Source organism: Rhinolophus hipposideros (assembly GCF_964194185.1).
Source record: "Rhinolophus hipposideros genome assembly, chromosome: 5".
Taxonomy (NCBI): domain Eukaryota; kingdom Metazoa; phylum Chordata; class Mammalia; order Chiroptera; family Rhinolophidae; genus Rhinolophus; species Rhinolophus hipposideros.
In genome coordinates, this window is record NC_138051.1 from 69,226,008 (window position 1) to 69,243,610 (window position 17,603).

Genomic DNA, 17,603 nt, shown 5'->3' on the forward strand with positions numbered 1-17,603 from the left:
AACTGGGCAGAGTCAGGTAACCTGTGCTCAAGGCTGGGAATTAAGGAACCCTTTTAGATGGATCTGTCATAGTTGTGTTTTAAGATCAATGTGAGACCTCTGGCTTTCAGGGCTGCAATGGTTTGGCCCGTGAAATCTTCCCTTGATGTGTGATAATCACCAAGTGGAAAGTCTAGTGCAGATGGCCTCCCATGCTTTAGTGCACAGCCCCTCTGGGTGTGGACGCTGTGCAGCAGTGATGTGGGCACATAAGTGGGTGGAAACTTTCTAATGTGTCACAATAATAACAATGCAGAATCCTAGTGCTGTTCAGCTTCCCCTAGAACTTCAGCCCCCGCAGCAGCCTACTTGGTTCCCAGTCCTATGTGAATGCTAGACAATTAGCAGCTGATAATGAAAAATGCCATGGGAACCAGGGGGAAAATAATAGCTTACTCCAATAATATAATGAAATGAAATTAGCACAGACAGTAAAACAGACATTTTATGGTGGTTTTTTTTTTTTTTTTTGTAATTAAAAAGAACCAGTAAATACTTCTAGTAGAGAAATCTGAGAATTGATTAGAATTCCATCTGTTTTGGAAGGGGCTTTTATTCATAAATTAACTACAGAGAAGCTTCTTAGCTTCCACTAAGGAGCTAGAATAGGTAAAAGATGCTTATTTTATTTGAATACAATGATAATTTGGTTTGGTTTTTGTTTTCCTAAATAGTTGTCATGTGGTCTGAACTTTAGAAAGGGATGCTAATTCTAAAAAATCCATTTTACTGTTAGGGGCTATACGTTATGCTCCTAGCTGAAATGTCAGTGGATTTTGAGTATTCCCAACAAATTCTTAGTAACAGGATAAACTTTTATCTTTGTGGATGGATGACTTTCTCTGAACACAAGAAAATATTTTTATTGTCTGAGAAAATGGGAATGTAAATTGCCCTGGAATCTTCTTCCTGTTTCTAGATGTCCCATATTCTCCTTAGTTTTTCAGCACAAAGCTTTACATACTACTTTTGGGGGTCAAAAGTTAAAATTTGAAGAGTCTTTATAATAACCTTTACAAATGTTTAATTGTTTCAGAATGCAAGAAATATTCTTTTTGAGGGTATCAGATTGGTGAAAAACAACTCCTAAAATTTTAATCTTACTGTGTGGGTAGTCTCCTGTGAATTGAAAAATAAAGAAGTTATCAACAAATCAAAATTATATTTCACTCCAAATGCTCTCCAAATGCATTTGTTTTGGAGAGTTGAAAAAAGTTGGATACATTTCTTTAAAGATATTTTGTCTGTCTGAAGTAGACTTGTCTCTCAATTTCTCTCATTTATAAAAATATTCTCATTTTATTTGAAAGACAACCATTCCATCAAAAATCATGTAAGTGTACATTCTCTAATGTTTTAACATGACATGCTTTTATTGGGCATATGTTCCTAATTTTACCACATAATTATATTAAGTTCAATAATGTTCCAGTTGTTGTTAGGCCATCTTTAGGCCAGGAGCCTAAATGGTTCTTATCTTAAAAGCCATCTTGTCTTGCTTTGTGCCTTGTACCTGCCGGCTTGTATTTGCCTTAGGCTTGGAAAAGCCACCTGGAATGTAGAAACCATCTTATCCTAAAAGCTGTCTTGTCTTGCTTTATATTTTTTACCTGCTAGCTTGTGTTTGTCTCCTAGGGGCTTATGCTCAGTGGGCCTGGGCGGTCCAGATGGCGACCTGGGGGCCAAGATGTGGAACCAGAGGGCTTGGTCATGCCCCGAAACCCTTTGTTGCTAGAGACCATCCAACGAGAACCCCCTGAAGCATTGAAGGGGGAACAGTCTCGTTTACTCCCTCCTATAAAACTCCATATCCCTTTTGCTCGAGGAGGTTATGGTCTTCTCTAGCCTGACCTCCCACAGCTCAAACACACCAAATAAATTTGAATAGACCAATTTTGGTCTCCCACGACTCCAGCCATGCCTAACAGTTGTGAGTATAATGAATGATATTCATGCTACAAACTCAGACAAGTGAAGAAAGTCTCAAATATTCCCTTTGTGGTCCTATTGGTGCATTTCGGCTATTTTCATCATTAATTTCTGTTTCTGAGCTATCTGAGTATTAAGGGAAAGGAGAACAAGCTTGTTAATAATTCTTGGTTTCTAGAAGTGTGTGTGTGTGTGTGTGTGTGTGTCTGTGTGTGTGTGTGTTAATGCTAAGGGAGAATTTATATTTTAAACGTGCAAAGCAGACAGGTTATGTTACTTCTCAGAAGGATATGGACACATTTCAATACACATATATTACTATATTAAAGATAGCACCCCATGTATACCCCCAAATGCTGTTTTCTCAAGTGTGTTGAGAAATGATTGGTTGCTAGCGACTCCATATGTTGCTATGTTTTATTTTGGAATATGCTGAAATTGCACTTAGGTTTCATTAAGCCAATTTTTTCCTATTTTTTGAAAGGTCTGTTTTTTTCTTCCAAAGAATTCGTTTAAATATGTAGTTACTATATCCTTGTTAGCTATTACTAGGAAGAAAAATATGTACTAGGAAGAAAATATAAATGGAACTACCCATTTGCATATATGTATGTAAAATATTTCATAGTCCAAATTAAAAAAAAAATGATTGACTACCTATGAAGGTTATTGAGGTTATAATGCTTAACTGAATCTAAATTTAGGACACTGGCAAAATAGTATGCTGCTAAGTGTCAAAGGCTTTGCTCCTTTATTTTTTTAGTTCCAGAAGCATCACTGTAGAGAAAAAGGAAGATTAAAGCACTTAGTTTAATTTGTTCTGTACTAATTTTTTAAGTGACTTATTTAATTTTTTTTTTTTAAGATTTTTTTTTTTTTAAGATTTTATTGGGGAAAGGGAACAGGACTTTATTGGGGAACAGTGTGTACTTCCAGGCCTTTTTTCCAAGTCAAGTTGTTGTCCTTTCAATCTTAGTTGTGGAGGGTGCAGCTCAGCTCCAGGTCCAGTTGCCGCTTCTAGTTGCAGGGGGCGCAGCCCACCATCCCTTGCGGAAGTTGAACTGTCAACCTTGTGGTTGAGAGCCCGCTGGCCCATGTGGGAGTGACTTATTTAATTTTGTCGGTTGTAAAATCACAGGTAGTGGTTAAACTGAGTCTAATTGTTTGTACAGAAATTTCAAATTTGTACACTGAAGTAGCTTTATATAGAATAGGCACATTGGTGTTCAACTCTTAAAAGTTTCTCATTTCTTACTGTCCTTTTTGGTTGTTGCAGAGCAAGTCTGAACATAAACTTTATAGATCAAGGGCCATAACTCTTCATGCACCAAAATTGCTTCTGAAAACATCTTGTTTTGCAAAAGTTGGTCATATCTAATGACATAGCTTTCATTATCACCTCCTGTCCCTGGGACAAAAGGAGTCTGAGCTTGGGTCAGCCTGCGTGGGAGACACGTGTGCTGTACTCAGGTTACCTCTACTCTGATCTTGTCCTTCTTGGGAGGCTCCTTGGATCCTCAGGTGGATGGATTTCTGTAGGAGGCTATAGACATGCCCAGGCAATCCTGAATTCTTTTCTAAATTTATTTTTATTTGGATATAATTGACATATAACATTGTACAAGTTTAAGGTGTACAATGTGTTGATTTGATACATTTATATATTGCCACTCTATCATTATGATTACCAGTCTATCATTAGCTAACATATATGTATTATGTCACATAATTATAATTTCCTTTTTTGTTTTGTGGTGAGAACAATTCAGAACTAGTTTCTCAGCATCTTTGAAATTTATAGTATAAATTACTATACTGTGCATTAGATCAATCCTGGAATTCTAAGATGAACAAGTTCAGGTTCAAGTCAGGGACTTCTGCTGCATGGCCATGCTTGAGAACTTCATAGAAACAGTTTGAAAGCCATGCTGCTTTTTAAAGGGATGAGTAAAATTGAAATTTCATCACTGAAAGCAGGGCTTTTAGGTTGATGGATACTGGCAAGTGTGTATAAGTGAATAGAGTTTTAGATTTTCCTCAGGCTTTCCTCATGTTATAAGCGAGATTGCTCACGGTCCTCAGAGTGGTGCTTAAGAAAGTTGATTCCTGAGAAATCATAACTTTACTTTTTATGATTCTATTGTCATTGCTCCTTTAATTCTGATTCTCCCCCTTACCATTTTATTAAATAAAAATTTCAGGTTCCTTTCATCTTATTTCTAGTTCTTGTTCTAAGTCAGATGGCTGCAATGGATCAGCCTTTTAAAAAAATCTCTTCATAGAGAACTTTTAAGTTCTCTTCAACCATAGAATGAAATTTGCAAACATGTAGTAACTGTGTGACATGCAGAGGCTTCTCTATTTATGTCATTATATGCTCTGTCTTCTTCTTGAGCCATTGCTTGAAAATCAACAGGTGAGGCTATTCAGTGGAACGTGAGAGATATATTTAACTTTGAGGAAGTTTTCAATATGAACTAGTGACTGAACTTCACAGCCATCTGATTTCCAATTAGTAATTACTGGAATAATCAGATGAGTTACTCTGCAGATGGCACTTAACTTTCTTGACATATGTGCCCTTGTCATCTATTACGGATGATACATGTGATACTTATTCTTTACTAGAGCATTTGTATATGCGGGATGCAAAATGATTTTGAATTTCCCTGCCAAAGTCTCTCATTTTGTTTAGACTCAAATGCAGCATCAAGCCCTTTTTAGCTCATTCTGATAGAACTGTTGGCATTCTGTTTTCAGTGTTACACATTGATGGTAGAGCTCTGCTGACTACGATTCTCATAACCTGTTACATTTAAGCTTTATTTTTTTATTTTTATTTTTTTGCAGCTTTGTAACTTTATTTGACGATCAGCAGTTAGTTCTCATCCACATTAACTGTCTGTAGATTTTTGAAAGTGGTGACAGCTACGTAGGTAACCAATGTATAGAGCTTATTTGGTGAATCTTCATCCTCATTACGCTTCCTGGACAACCGCACCCGGATGCGGTATGGGACATTCCTTATTCCTTTGGCCCAGACAGCTTTGTTGAGTCTTGTGTCAATGCACACATCTGGTTCATGGCAAATTCCCATCTCCTTCATGGCAAATTTCCGGATCTCTTTGAGTGCCCGTGGGGCACGCTTCTTGAAACCCACTCCATGGATGTGCTTGTGAATGTTGATGGTATACTCTCTGGTCACTACCTCGTTGATGGCAGAAGGCCCTTCTTTTTCTCGCCACCCTTCTTCGCGGGAGCCGTCCTGCCCGGCCCAAGTAGAAAAGAAAGAGCGCGAGGTATTGTGGGAGAGGGAAAGCAGCGTCTCTAAGCTTTATTTTTAATTCTAAATATTGAATAATAAAACTACAGAATATTTAAATCTGAAGAAAATCACTTTCAAACCAAATCTAAGAAAACTATTATAATTTTTCTCATGTTTCCTCCCAATTTTATTAAAATGTATTTGGAATTTAAAGTTTTTTTTGAGGTAAAATTCACGTTCCATAAAATTCACACCCTCTTGAAGTGTACAATTCACTGGTTTTACTATATTCATGAACTTGTACAACCATCATCAATATCCAATTCCAGAATAATCTCATTACCTCAGGAAGAAATCTGATACACATTTGCTGTCACTCCTCATTTCTCCCTCCCCCCAGATCCTGGGAACAACAAAATATACTTCCTCTCTCTATGAATTTACCTAGTCTAGACATTTCATATCAATGGAATCGTACAATATGTGGCCTTCTGTGTCTGATTTCTTTCACTAAGAATAATGTTTTCAAGGTTCATCCATGTTGCAGCATGTATCAGTACTTCCTTTTTTTTTATTGTGGAGTAATATTCCATTGTATGGATATGCTACATGTTGTTTATCCATTTATCAGTTGATGGACATTTGAGATATTTCCACTTTTTGGCTATTATGAATACTGGTGCTATGAACGTTCATGCACATGATTTTGTGTGAACATATATTTTCAATTCTCTTGGCTATATACCCAGAAGTGGAATTGCTGGGTTATGTTTGGAATTTTAAATCACTTTTACTGAGGACAGTTTGTGTACAACCCTGGTTAAACAATTCTTACAAATCTGGGGTCACTACCAACTTGTTAGCCATTTCTGTGATACTCTTCTCATGTAGAAAGTACAGAAGCTACCGTACAGTTTAACAAAGCACTTGGCTAGCAACCCCTTCTGCACCTCTTCAGACCTCCCACTAAGTACCCATGAACACATAGAAAAAATTGAAATTGAAATGGATAGATTCTGGGAGGAACATGAACTCTGTTGAAATAACCACATTTGCCAAACTAAGCTTTCTCTTCATTTCATATAGATTTGTACTTATTTCTAGTGTTCTCCTCCATCCAACTTGAAAAGTTAAAATGACTGAAAGGAAGAGCACAAAGTCTTAACAGTTGTTGTCTTCATGTTTTTCTATATATTTTAGATTTTATGCAATGAACTTCATGTAGCTTTATAATGGAAAAATAAACTTTATTCAAAAATAAAAATTTAGCTTCATTAACGAATGGAATTATTAGGTGCAAATGTTTCTGTTTATGAATGAAAGATGAACCCTCTTTTTTTTAATAAGGTATCTTATGTAAATCATATCCTGTGTCATTAGTGTTACTGACTCACTTGAGGTATATCTTTTCTTTCCAGAAGTTTTCATCGGTAGGTACATTTTTCAATGCGTTGTAACACAGGAAGTTCAACATTTATTTAGGCATCAAATATTTATTGAGTGCCTACCTATGCTAGCTGCTGAGAATACAGTGAATAACTGAAGCAGAGTCCCTATTCTTAAGAAGTTTAAAATTTAACGTTTGAAAACTGTTGAAAAAGCTGTCAAGGGCTGTGTGGGTGGGAACATACAGTGGAAGCATCTAGCCTGAAGAGAACAAGAAAGGCTTTCAGAGGAAGTGTAGTATCAGAGTCAGCCAGGAGAGAGGTAAGCATCTGTCTCATGGAGTTGAAATGGCCTAGTTAAAGGTGAATATGTTTGGGGAACCAGAAATAGATGAATACACTGACAACAGAGTTTGATGTTGGGGAATGATGAATGACAAATACTGGAATCAGTAGCTAGGTCATGAATGGCCTTGTAAACCAAGTTAAGGAATTTAAATTTTGTCCTGTAGGTAATGAAAAGCCATTGGAGGAGGGTGTGTTAGTTTCCTAGGGTTTCCATGACAAATTGCCATGAACATGATGCCTGGAAAAACAGAAATTTATTCTCATGGATTTGGAGGCCAGAAGTCCAAAATCAAGGTGTCAGCAGGGCTGGTTCTTCTGGAATCTCTGAGGGAGAATCTGTTAACGACTCCCAAATTCTGGTGGCAGCTGGCAACCCTTGGCGTTCTTCATCTACAGGCTTTATAACTCCAATCTTTGCCCCTGTCTTCACATGACTTTCTTCTGTGCCCTCTCCTTTTCAGTCTCTTTATAGGGATACTTATCATTGAATTTAGGGCCCACCTTAATCCAGGATGATCTCATCTTAAATCCTACCCTAATTACATCTGCAAAGACCCATATTTCAAAGAAAGTCACATTCTAAGGTTCAGGATGGACGTATCTTTTGGGGGCCACAATTCAGTCCACTACAGAGGGTTTTAGGAAAGCAGTTGAATAAATCAAACTTATGTATTGGAAGGATCACTGACTACTGGGTGGAGAAGGGATTTGAGGGGGTAAGGTTGGCCATGTGGAGATCAGTGGGAACCTGGGTAAGGATGCTAGTGACTTTGAAGGTAAGAAAGTGGAATTGCGTGTAGCAAAGGGAAAAAGAGAGAGGGCTATGGTTGAGCACAAGGTGGTGAGGAGGGGCTTTTAAAGGAAGGGAGATACTTGGTACACTTTTAATGCAGATGAACAAGATGGTGTACCTACAAGGCGGAGTAGTTGGAAACACAGAAGTGAGGGGCAAATAGACAGAGATAATTGCTTTGGTAAAAGAGAGGGAGATGGGGTCCAGAGCATGGACTGCACACAAAGCAGCATATGTACCCTATATTTGACTGTTCCCAGACAGTTGAACAGCTCTGTGAAGATGGTGATGGTGATGCTGAAGAAGATGGCTACTCCTGTTTGAGAACTCTCTAGGTGCCAGATGCCACACAGATTATTTTCTGTGTTACCTCATTTAATCTTGGATGTAGCTATATTTATTATCTCCTTTTATTACTTGGAACCTGAAACACAGAGAGGATAAATAATTTGCCCAACGCCACACAGATAATAAGTGGTAGAGTATGGTTTTCTTCCAGGCAGTGTGACTGCTGAAGCCATCCCAGTAATCACCGCTATCTGTGCTGCCTCTGAAGGAAGAGGGAAGAATCAATATGTACAGATTTTTTGTTTCATGGTATACGTTGGCTTTGAGAGGAGGCACTATTATCTTTTTGCAGACTACAGAGCTATTAGCTTGCATGCTATTTTTTGTTTTGTTTGTTCTCTTTATTGGCTTGCCACTAGATAGATTCAGTGAGGCAGTTTTTATTCATTTTCTTGATCTTTTCCTGGGGTTGGGACTGGTTTGATTCATCCTTTGTCTGTTTCTCTGGATGGTAGTGTGGAGTGTTATTATCCCTTCATATTATTAATGCACAAATTAAACCTATCCAAGGACTAAAGCTGCTCTTAGGAGATTCATTTTCATAAGCTTTCACATATACTCTCTTGGATAACACGTATTGACACCTGCTCTGTAATTGATTCCTTTATACAAGTTGATTTCTGGATTTCTTTACTGAATGTTTTCTTGGCTCAAATGTCATTTCCTTAGAGAAATCTTCCCCTTAATCCCAAATGAGCTCGATCTCCCTGTTATATGGACCTCAGAACTGAGCTCAATGACTGGATAGCACTTAACTGGATAGCACTTAACCAGGGTCATTTAAAACTCAGGATTTTTGGATGAGGAGAAGGAGGAAGATGGAATTTCATCTTCCAAAATTCTAAAATATTAGCAGTCAAAATATAATTCCAATTTCTTATCTGGATGGCATGGATTAGGAATTTTTTTTGTCATTATTGATAATCATCATCGTCATATTGCACAGTTGGATTTGCAAAAATGTATCTAGGAAATGACTTTCCCTCCATTTGTTACTATCGATAGATGTACATGTTTGTAATTTCTTTCAAGTGATTATTTTTTAAGCTTCAGGCAGCTGTATTATTGAGACTTGTGGTTTTTTTTTTGAGTTTTTAAAATTAGTTTCCGGTGCACAAAACAATGTAATAGTTAGACATTTATCATTTATATCCCTCACACTGTGTCAACCCCCTTCCCCCATCCATTACCCCTCTGACATCACACAGCCATTTCATTTCCACTGTCTCTGTTCCTAATGCTATACTCCACTTCTTGTAACTATATACATATATATGCATATGTATATATATATATACATATATATATGTGTATATATATATATATATATATATATATATATATATATATATATATAAACTTGTAGTTCACATTCATTATTGTTCAGCTTCAGCTTCAGGTGTACAGTGCAGTGATCAGGCATCTGCATCATCCCTGAGGTGGTCTCCCTAATGAGACAAGTATCCATCGGATACCCTACAAAATCTTTACATTATTGATTACATTCCTCAAATTAACTTTCATGATTCTTTGGCAATCTTGTGTTTACTGACTGTGCTTTCTAATCCCCTCACCTTTGCCCTTATCCCCACCCCTCAGTTTTTCCTCTATGTCTCTGAAACTGTTTCTGATTAGTTCATTCATTTATTGTTTTCTTTAGATTCCACATATAAGTGAAATCATATGGTATATGTCTTTCTCTGTCTGACTTATTTCACTTAACATAATGTTCTCTAGGTCCATCCATGTTGTTGCAAATGGTAAGATTTCTTTCTTCTTTATGGCTGCATAATACTCCATTGTATAAATGTACCACAGTTTCTTAATCCAGAGACTTGCTTTCATAACACTGGTCAACCATTTGTAGCTCAACACATTTGATGGATAGCTCCCTTATAGTTTGTGTGCTTGAAGTTGAATGTTAGGGTGAGGATAGGAGCAAGAAGAGTTGTATTCCACATGGAAGGAACCACACGGGCAAAGGTATGGAAGTCTGTTGTCTGAGGAACCTGACTCGAAGAATGTACCTGGAATAGTTCTTTTCCTTTTCCCTGTACATAGTCCTGGGGGGGCCAGCAAGAGTCAGGACTTATAGAGTATTTGCCATTCTCATTAGTAAACATTAAGGTTCTGAATAGATTTGATCATGTATTAGAACTAAAAGTTGGGTCACTGTAATTGTGATGATATTTTTTCCTTTGTGTTTTCTTGCCAGTCCCTCCTGAAGCCATTGGCTTCTTGTCTGCAGTTGGAGTCTTTATGGTTCTTCTGGCTGTCCTCTTCCTTTTCATCAACAAGAAACTGTGTTTTGAAAACCTAGGAGGCCTTCCATGCCTGGAGCAACGAGGGAAAAGAAAGCACTCTAAAGACAAGACTGGGATCCCTGAAGGGCTGGGTAAGCATTTCGCTTCACTTCTCCAGAGCTTGGCAACGCGCTGTGGTTTGGGTCAGGAGAAGAGTGGGACTGTTTCCACGATGGGCCCATTAAGAAATCACACATGAGCTGTTTGGCTGCTGCTGTGGTGGACATGATGAATGGGCATTACTAAAGAATATATTAGCTTTATGAAAGAATACATTAGCTCTCTTTCGACTTTGAACAGCAGATTGGTTGATGACCAATTCCCACCTTAGCTTTTTAGATGTCTGTGTCGAGTTTCCCTCTGACTAATGCTCGAAGAAAAAAAAATGTTTTTGACTGACATGAGCTTTGATGTGTTTTAGCCTCATTATGTTGGAACAGAGTTGACATTTTACTTCAGTGAGCTGTTTCTGAGATTTTCAGAGCTCAAGACCACTCCCCACCTCATATGGCAACAGTCACTTTTCCAAAAGAAGCTTTTTACTCTTTAAGTTAATTGAATCTACTACATTGTTTACTAACTGCCTTCACTTTGATAGGGGGAAATAACATACTTAAAGAACTAACTGGCTTCCTACTTTTAAAGGATATTTTCTATGTTCAGTTGCTGCAGTGTAGAACTTTGTGATATAGGATGTTATCACAGAGCGATGGGTATCATCAACAGAAGCTGGACATTTAAAGATAGTCCTCTTATCTTACAGGTAACAATTTTGCTTTTTTTTTTTTTTATTATTTGCCTGATTCTGACCCTCCTCTTCCATGCTGCATAGGGAGTGGGGCATGATGTAACTGGTGGAGGAAAAGCCTTACATTATTTTTTTCAGCAGGAGTAAAGCCTTGAGGAAAACACCTTCTAGTCACCTTGCCTCGTGGGTATGTTCTAAGTGGACCAAGGAGAATATTTAGTTTACTGATGTGTCAGCTTTTGTAGCCATGGGTAGTTCAGCTTTTTGCTTTTTTATAAGAAAAGGCATACGTGCATATTAATTATCTATTGCATCATAACAAATTACCCCAAAAGTTAAGAGTTTAAGACAACAAATGGTCCTTATCTCACAGTCTTTGAAGTTCAGGGATTTGGGATTGGCTTGCTTGGGTGGTTCTAGGTCGAGGTTTTTCATGAGGCTGCGATAGAATTTCGCCTGCAGTCATCTGAACGCTTGATTGGGACTGATGGACTCATTTCCAGGATGGCAGAAGGCTTCAGTCCCTACCCAGATGGAACCCTCCACAGGGTTACTTGAATGTAGTTGTGGCATGGCAGCTGGTTTACCCCAGAGTGAGTGACCCCAGAGAGGAGAGCAAGGAGGAAGCCACAGTTCCTTTTATGAGCTAGTCTGGGAAGTCATACATTGTCACTTCTACCACATTCTATTCATCCACTAAATACAGCTTGCACTCAAGGGAAGGGGAATTAAGCTCCACTTTGTAAAGGAGGAGTATCAGATTGTGTGGGAGTATTTTTAAATAGCCATAGGAGATGATAATGAGAAGGGTGTACATTGCAGATCTGGAAATCGATTTGGCATTGCTGCTGTTGCAGTGGCCTTATTTTTTGAACTCCGCTTGGGACATCTGACTCATCTTCTGAAAAATAGACTGGAATATTTTAAATAGAGTTTGTCACATGAAATCTGGGACTTACACATGGTTTAGCCACTACTGTCCTGGCAGGGACATAAGTGAGTAGGATGAATAGACTTCTGCTTGCTCATGGGGTGGTATGGAGGCAGGATTCATAGTGATTCTGTCACTAGTTGTGTGACCTTGGACAGTTATGGAAACTTTCTAAATTTCGGTTTTCTTATCTGCATATTGGGATTATCAATACATCCTCTACAGAGTTGGTATAAATTAAATGAGTCAGTTTTGTATAGATACTAATATAGTGCTTGTGGTGAAAGTTCTAATAGAACTTTATCCATAGCTGTGCAGCACTAATAAAATATTAGTCACAGTAATGGCTTCTAGGAATGACACCACATGTGAACACATTGTATTCATTACTTAAATTGGGAGGTTAAATAAAGTTGGTGATGTTTTCTCCTTTGCAAATTATAATGGCTACAAAGAACGAAGGTTAGAGCTTTTTAATATATTTCCTTTTTTTCTTGTTTGACATGTTATAGTATTTTAGAGACAATTATGAATTATAGTTGTAAATAAGTTGAGGCCTGAAGATAATGTTGAAACAATAACAATAAAGCACGAACCAGAAGCTGTTAGCTCAAGAAATACTGAAAAATCCATGTCTCACAACTCAAGTAGTGTCACAAAGGGGGCTTTAAAACAGTTTAATCAAGAGAATCTCCAAATTAGAATGTCTCTGAAGCGAACATGTTCGTTTTGACATTTCTCCTTTTACAAGTTTATCATTGATCAAAAGTCTTTGAAAAACATGCTTCTATTCTTGATTTTATTTAGCTTTTGATATTTGCCTTAATTATCATCCTCAGAGCACTGATTTCTCAGTGATGTTCTTAACATATTTTGACAAATGTAAAGAAGTAAGGAAGGCAGCCTGGTGTGGTGGAAAGAAGCACGGTGTAGACAGCCAGAGCTTAGTTTTGCCATTAATTGGCCATGATATTTTGGAAAGCTCACTTCATCTCTGTAGGCCTTAAGTCCTGATTTGCAAATTGATGAGTCTGTACTAGGTTTCTCCCAATTCCTATTGTGTGATTCTGTTTGATTCTTAGGGTTACCATAGCAATTTCTTTTCTAGGTCTTAGTCCATAAACGGAAGGAGGCCTAATAAAAGTCATGAAAAAAATCAACTAGATCATCCTACTCTTAGATTGAACCATATGAAATTGTCAGTTCTAGAGATCAAAATAATGGCTGAATATCAGAAACCTAATCATTATAATTTAATCTATGTGAAATTCTGAGGAATAAAATAATTCTTTTTGTTTATGTGGTAATATCATGTTGGAATGTAAATTTATTTTCTGAACTTACTATGCAAAATAATTTACCTGACAAAAATATTTTGCCTTCTTTTAGGATACATATTTTTCAAAGTTGAGAGAATTTATACATATCTGGATTTAGGTAAGGTGAGAAAGAAATGGAAACTGTTTCTTTCCAATAACACAGGTAATAATAATAGAGAATGAAAATTGGTAGCAATCATATATTTAGCATTTACTATTGCCACATACCTGCTAAGTATGTTCCATGCATTATTTGATTTCTTTATGCAAGTTACGTATGTTGTTTATTGGCAATGATCATTTTGGGGGAAGTGTTTGTACCCTCGGAATAAAGAACCCATTGTTCAACTTTGAGATAAAAAATCATTTAATAATAAAAGTTCCATAGTGAGATATTTTTAAAAGAAGCCTAGCTTTGAGAAAGAGATTTCCACCCCCACTCTGCCTCCCCCGGAAAAGGTTTCTCTATGTATCAAAGGCAAAATTCAAAAGTTGGAGCTTCCTTTTAAGAGGCACAATGTAGAAAGGATAAAGGATGTGATATAAGGGCAATTCCTCCCAGGCAGAGAGGAGAAGAAGAAAGCTCTTCTGCTGCTGAAAAGGGCAGCCGATGGCTAGAAAGAAGTCAGAGGAAGAGATTTGGAGGGCTTTGAGACATTGCCTGAACCATGAGAAGGGTGACAGGTATGGGGTGGGGTTGAAGTGGTTGTGGTGAGAAAGTGAGAATCCTTGAGGAAGAAGCAGAAAGCAGAGTGTCATGTGCTTCCCATTCTGGAACAATGGCAAGGGATGCCTCACTCGTGTTCCATGTAGGCCTGGGTGGCTGCAGTGGATAGATCATACTGGTGGGGATAGAGGAAGAGAGAACTTTAGAAGACACTCCCACACTTTCTCAGTTGAGCTAAAACCCAGTGTCAAATGGGTTTTAGAAGTTTCTGCATGACCCTGTGGGGAGGAGAAGACAGCAGGGAGTAAGAGTCAATGTATCTTCCAGAAAGTTGTTGCACCCTGGGGTGGGGTGGGCCCGTATTGGAGGCTCAGGGGTAAACTACCTGAAGACCCTGGAATCAGGGCTGGCTTCATGGTTGCTCAAGCTGTGCCATCACACAGGTCCCCATGCTTCGGTTCCTGTGCTCAGTTTAATGCTCTGCTGTTGCCATCTTGACCTTCTTAATGATTTCTGAACTTAGGGTCCTCCATTTGCATTTTGCCCCGGGTCTTGCCAATTCTGTACTGTGTTGCCTGGAATGATCACCAGGAGGCACTGCAGGTATGGCTACTTCCTAGGGATGCTGTAGAGGCAAAGAGGCTGAGTCCTTGGGAGCTCAGGGGAGCCAGCATGGAGGAACAGTCCATCATGGTAAATAAGCTTACACCTATTTCCCGCGCCCCCTGAAGGACAGAAGGGGAAATCCCCAAACTGAATATTTATCCAAAATAAAACTGACCAACTTACTTTGAGGGGGCAAGTTGAAATTTAGTGTCTCAATATTGAGCATGGCAAGAGGGGGCGATAGAGAAAGACAAGAGCACTGTGAGGAAGTGCAGAGGCAGCTTTTGTATATTTAGGCAAAGCTGGTACTCAGCTACTGCTCAGCACTAAGCCTGTGCCAGCTGCAGCTCAGCAGTAAGGTGGTTAAAATTTGACAATTTCTCCCTACCAGTTGGTGAAAAGGCCCAGCTGATTGGTCCGTCCCCAAGACCACCTCCACCTCCTCACCTGCAACTAAATGGTTAGCTTCTGGTCCAGCAGGGGCCTCCGACCAGCCCCAGTTCCTTCTGCTTGGGTCATGATGGCTGCTGTTGTCAAATATTTTTTATTTCATTTCTGCATTTAGGTCAGAGTATGTTCAAGTACAACTTTGCCATTACACAATTCAATAAGTAGGTACTATTAGCATCTCTATTTTATAATTGAGGAAATTTAGGCTTAGAGAAATGAATTTCTTTCCAAGCTACTAAGTGGCAAAACTGGGACTTATATTCAACACTGTCTAATGCCAGAGGTCAAGATTTTAATTGCACCATTTTTTCTACCCACCTCATCTCAACTCAATCCAGTGTTTCATGCTTTTGAACTTCTGGGATGAGAGAAAAATAGGGGAAAGGATGGTTTGGTGGAGAGCTTGGTTCCCTGGAGCTACCATATAAATTACCACAAACTTGATATCTTAAAACAACATAAATTTATTTTTCACACAATTCTCGAGACCAGAAATCTAAAATCAAGGTGTCAGCAGGTTCACAGTCTCTCTTAGCTTGTGGTGGCTTCTGACTATTCTTGGCATTCTTTGGCTTGTGGCTGTATCACTCCAACCTTTGCCCCATCTGTGTGTGTCTGTCCTTCTGTGTGTGTCTGTCCTGTCTGTACCACTTGTCACTGGATGTAGATCTCACCCTGATAATCTAGGAAGATCTTCTCATCTCAAGGTCCTTAACTTAAGTACATCTGCAAAGACCCTTTCGACATTCACAGGTTCCAGGAATTGGGATGGGGCCATATCTCTTGGGGGCCACCATTCAGCCCCCTAAATTGGGAGAGGAGGGGGAAGCATCACTTAGAAATGGTTTTCAAGCATTACAAATTAGGAGAATTGATGAAGAATGGGGTACAAGATTGTCTTTCTCCATTTTCCCTGAACAGTGGTATTCCACACTCCCACTCTGGGGTTAGAATGATTCTTATAAAGAGTTACAGCAAAAGCCTGTCAGATATATATGAACAGACTGTAATCAGCCATCAGGGTGCTTTCCAACTGTAAGCCCAGTTGAAGTGCATTGGATCTCAATCCTGGGAAGCTTTTAAAAAATATCAGTTCCCAAATCCCATTGCAAATGAATCCTGTCAGAACAGGCAGTGACAGTGGCAGGACAGACTATGTAGCTTTAAAAAGAATGCTGAGTGCTTCACAGGTGTGTCCAGGGTAGAGTACCACTGATAGAAGGGGTAGGTTCATGGCTAACTTCCTCTTTCAGTTCACGAAGGGCAGTGTTGATACTGGTCCAATCCACCTTTGCTTTTGCCCACAAACTATCCATCTGATGGTTCCCCGCATATTTCCCTCCCATGCTAGTTCAGCTCTCTTCTACTTTGCTCAGTAAGCCAGCTTTCTCCTTCATGATGCGTTCCCTCCCCACCACCCCATACGTACCCTGACACCACCAGCAGTTTCATTCTGCACAGAGATTTGAAAAATAGGATTATTTAGGAAAGTGTCTACTGTATAAAATTATTCAAAGTTGTCAAATTACAACCAAGTCTAATTTATATTCAAGATTCTGAGCATTCTACCAATTTTTAGTATATTTGATCAAAACAGAAGAGTTTGGCCATCCCATCTATATAACTCCCAGTGTTTTCTGAATGATTTAGACTACATTCCATTTTCCTTTTATGCCCAAGTAAAAAAGAGCAATGACAAATTTTACAAAATGGTATGAATCAGAATCGGAAACAGATGTAAAAATAACAATGTAAAGTGTACTGTCCAGCACATATGGATGGATTTACTTTTAGTCATTTTTTATTTTGGCTCCTTGAGATGAAGAAAGGCATTTAGTCATGTGCGCATCTTACAGTTGTAAATAACCAGCATTAGTGTCTTCATACTTCACATTTAGTAGGGTTCATGAATTAAATATATATATGGGGGGGAGAGAAAGAGAGAAAGAGAGAGAGAGAGAGAGAGAGAGGTGTTATTTTAATGAATTAGCTTATGTGATTATGGCGGCTGGTAAGTCCAAAAACTGCGGGGTGCACTGATAGGCTAGAGACCTAGGGAAAAGCTGATATTGCAGTTGAAGTCGGAAGGTCATCTGCTGGTAGAAGTTCTTGCTCAGGGGAGGTCAGTTTTTGTTCTGTTAAGATCTTAGATTGGATGAGGCCCACCCACATTATGGAGGGCAGTCTGCTTTATACACAGTACACTATTTAAAATAGTAATCTCACCCACAAAAAATACCCTCACAGAAATATCCAGAGTAATGTTTGATTAAATATCTGGGCACTGTGACTCAGCCAAGTTGACACATAAAATTAACCACCACAGGAGCTTACTTAACATCTCTGTTTGTGTTCTTGTTTTCTTCAGTGTATTATGGTAGGGAGGTTGGGAAGAGATCTTCAGTTAAAAAGAAAACCAACTTTTTATTACGGAAATTTTGAAACATGCAGGAAAGTAGATAGAGAATGGTA

The 17,603-nt window shown here is 38.6% G+C and overlaps 1 protein-coding gene and 1 pseudogene across 7 annotated transcripts in view; one reads left to right on the forward strand and one right to left on the reverse strand.

Annotated features, from left to right (window-relative positions):
- Positions 1-17,603, forward strand: part of SYT16 (synaptotagmin 16) — a 225,714-nt gene that overhangs the window by 96,638 nt on the left and 111,473 nt on the right. For all 6 annotated transcript variants that reach the window (XM_081048646.1, XM_081048647.1, XM_081048644.1 and 3 more), the window contains one exon: positions 10,323-10,502. In XM_081048646.1, coding sequence (XP_080904772.1) covers positions 10,323-10,502 — 180 coding nt within the window. The remainder of the gene's footprint in view (positions 1-10,322; positions 10,503-17,603) is intronic.
- Positions 4,840-5,617, reverse strand: LOC308497489 (large ribosomal subunit protein eL31-like; annotated as a pseudogene). The gene is made up of 2 exons: positions 5,577-5,617; positions 4,840-5,233 (listed from the first exon to the last, which is right to left on the reverse strand). The product of its transcript is annotated as a large ribosomal subunit protein eL31-like (transcript).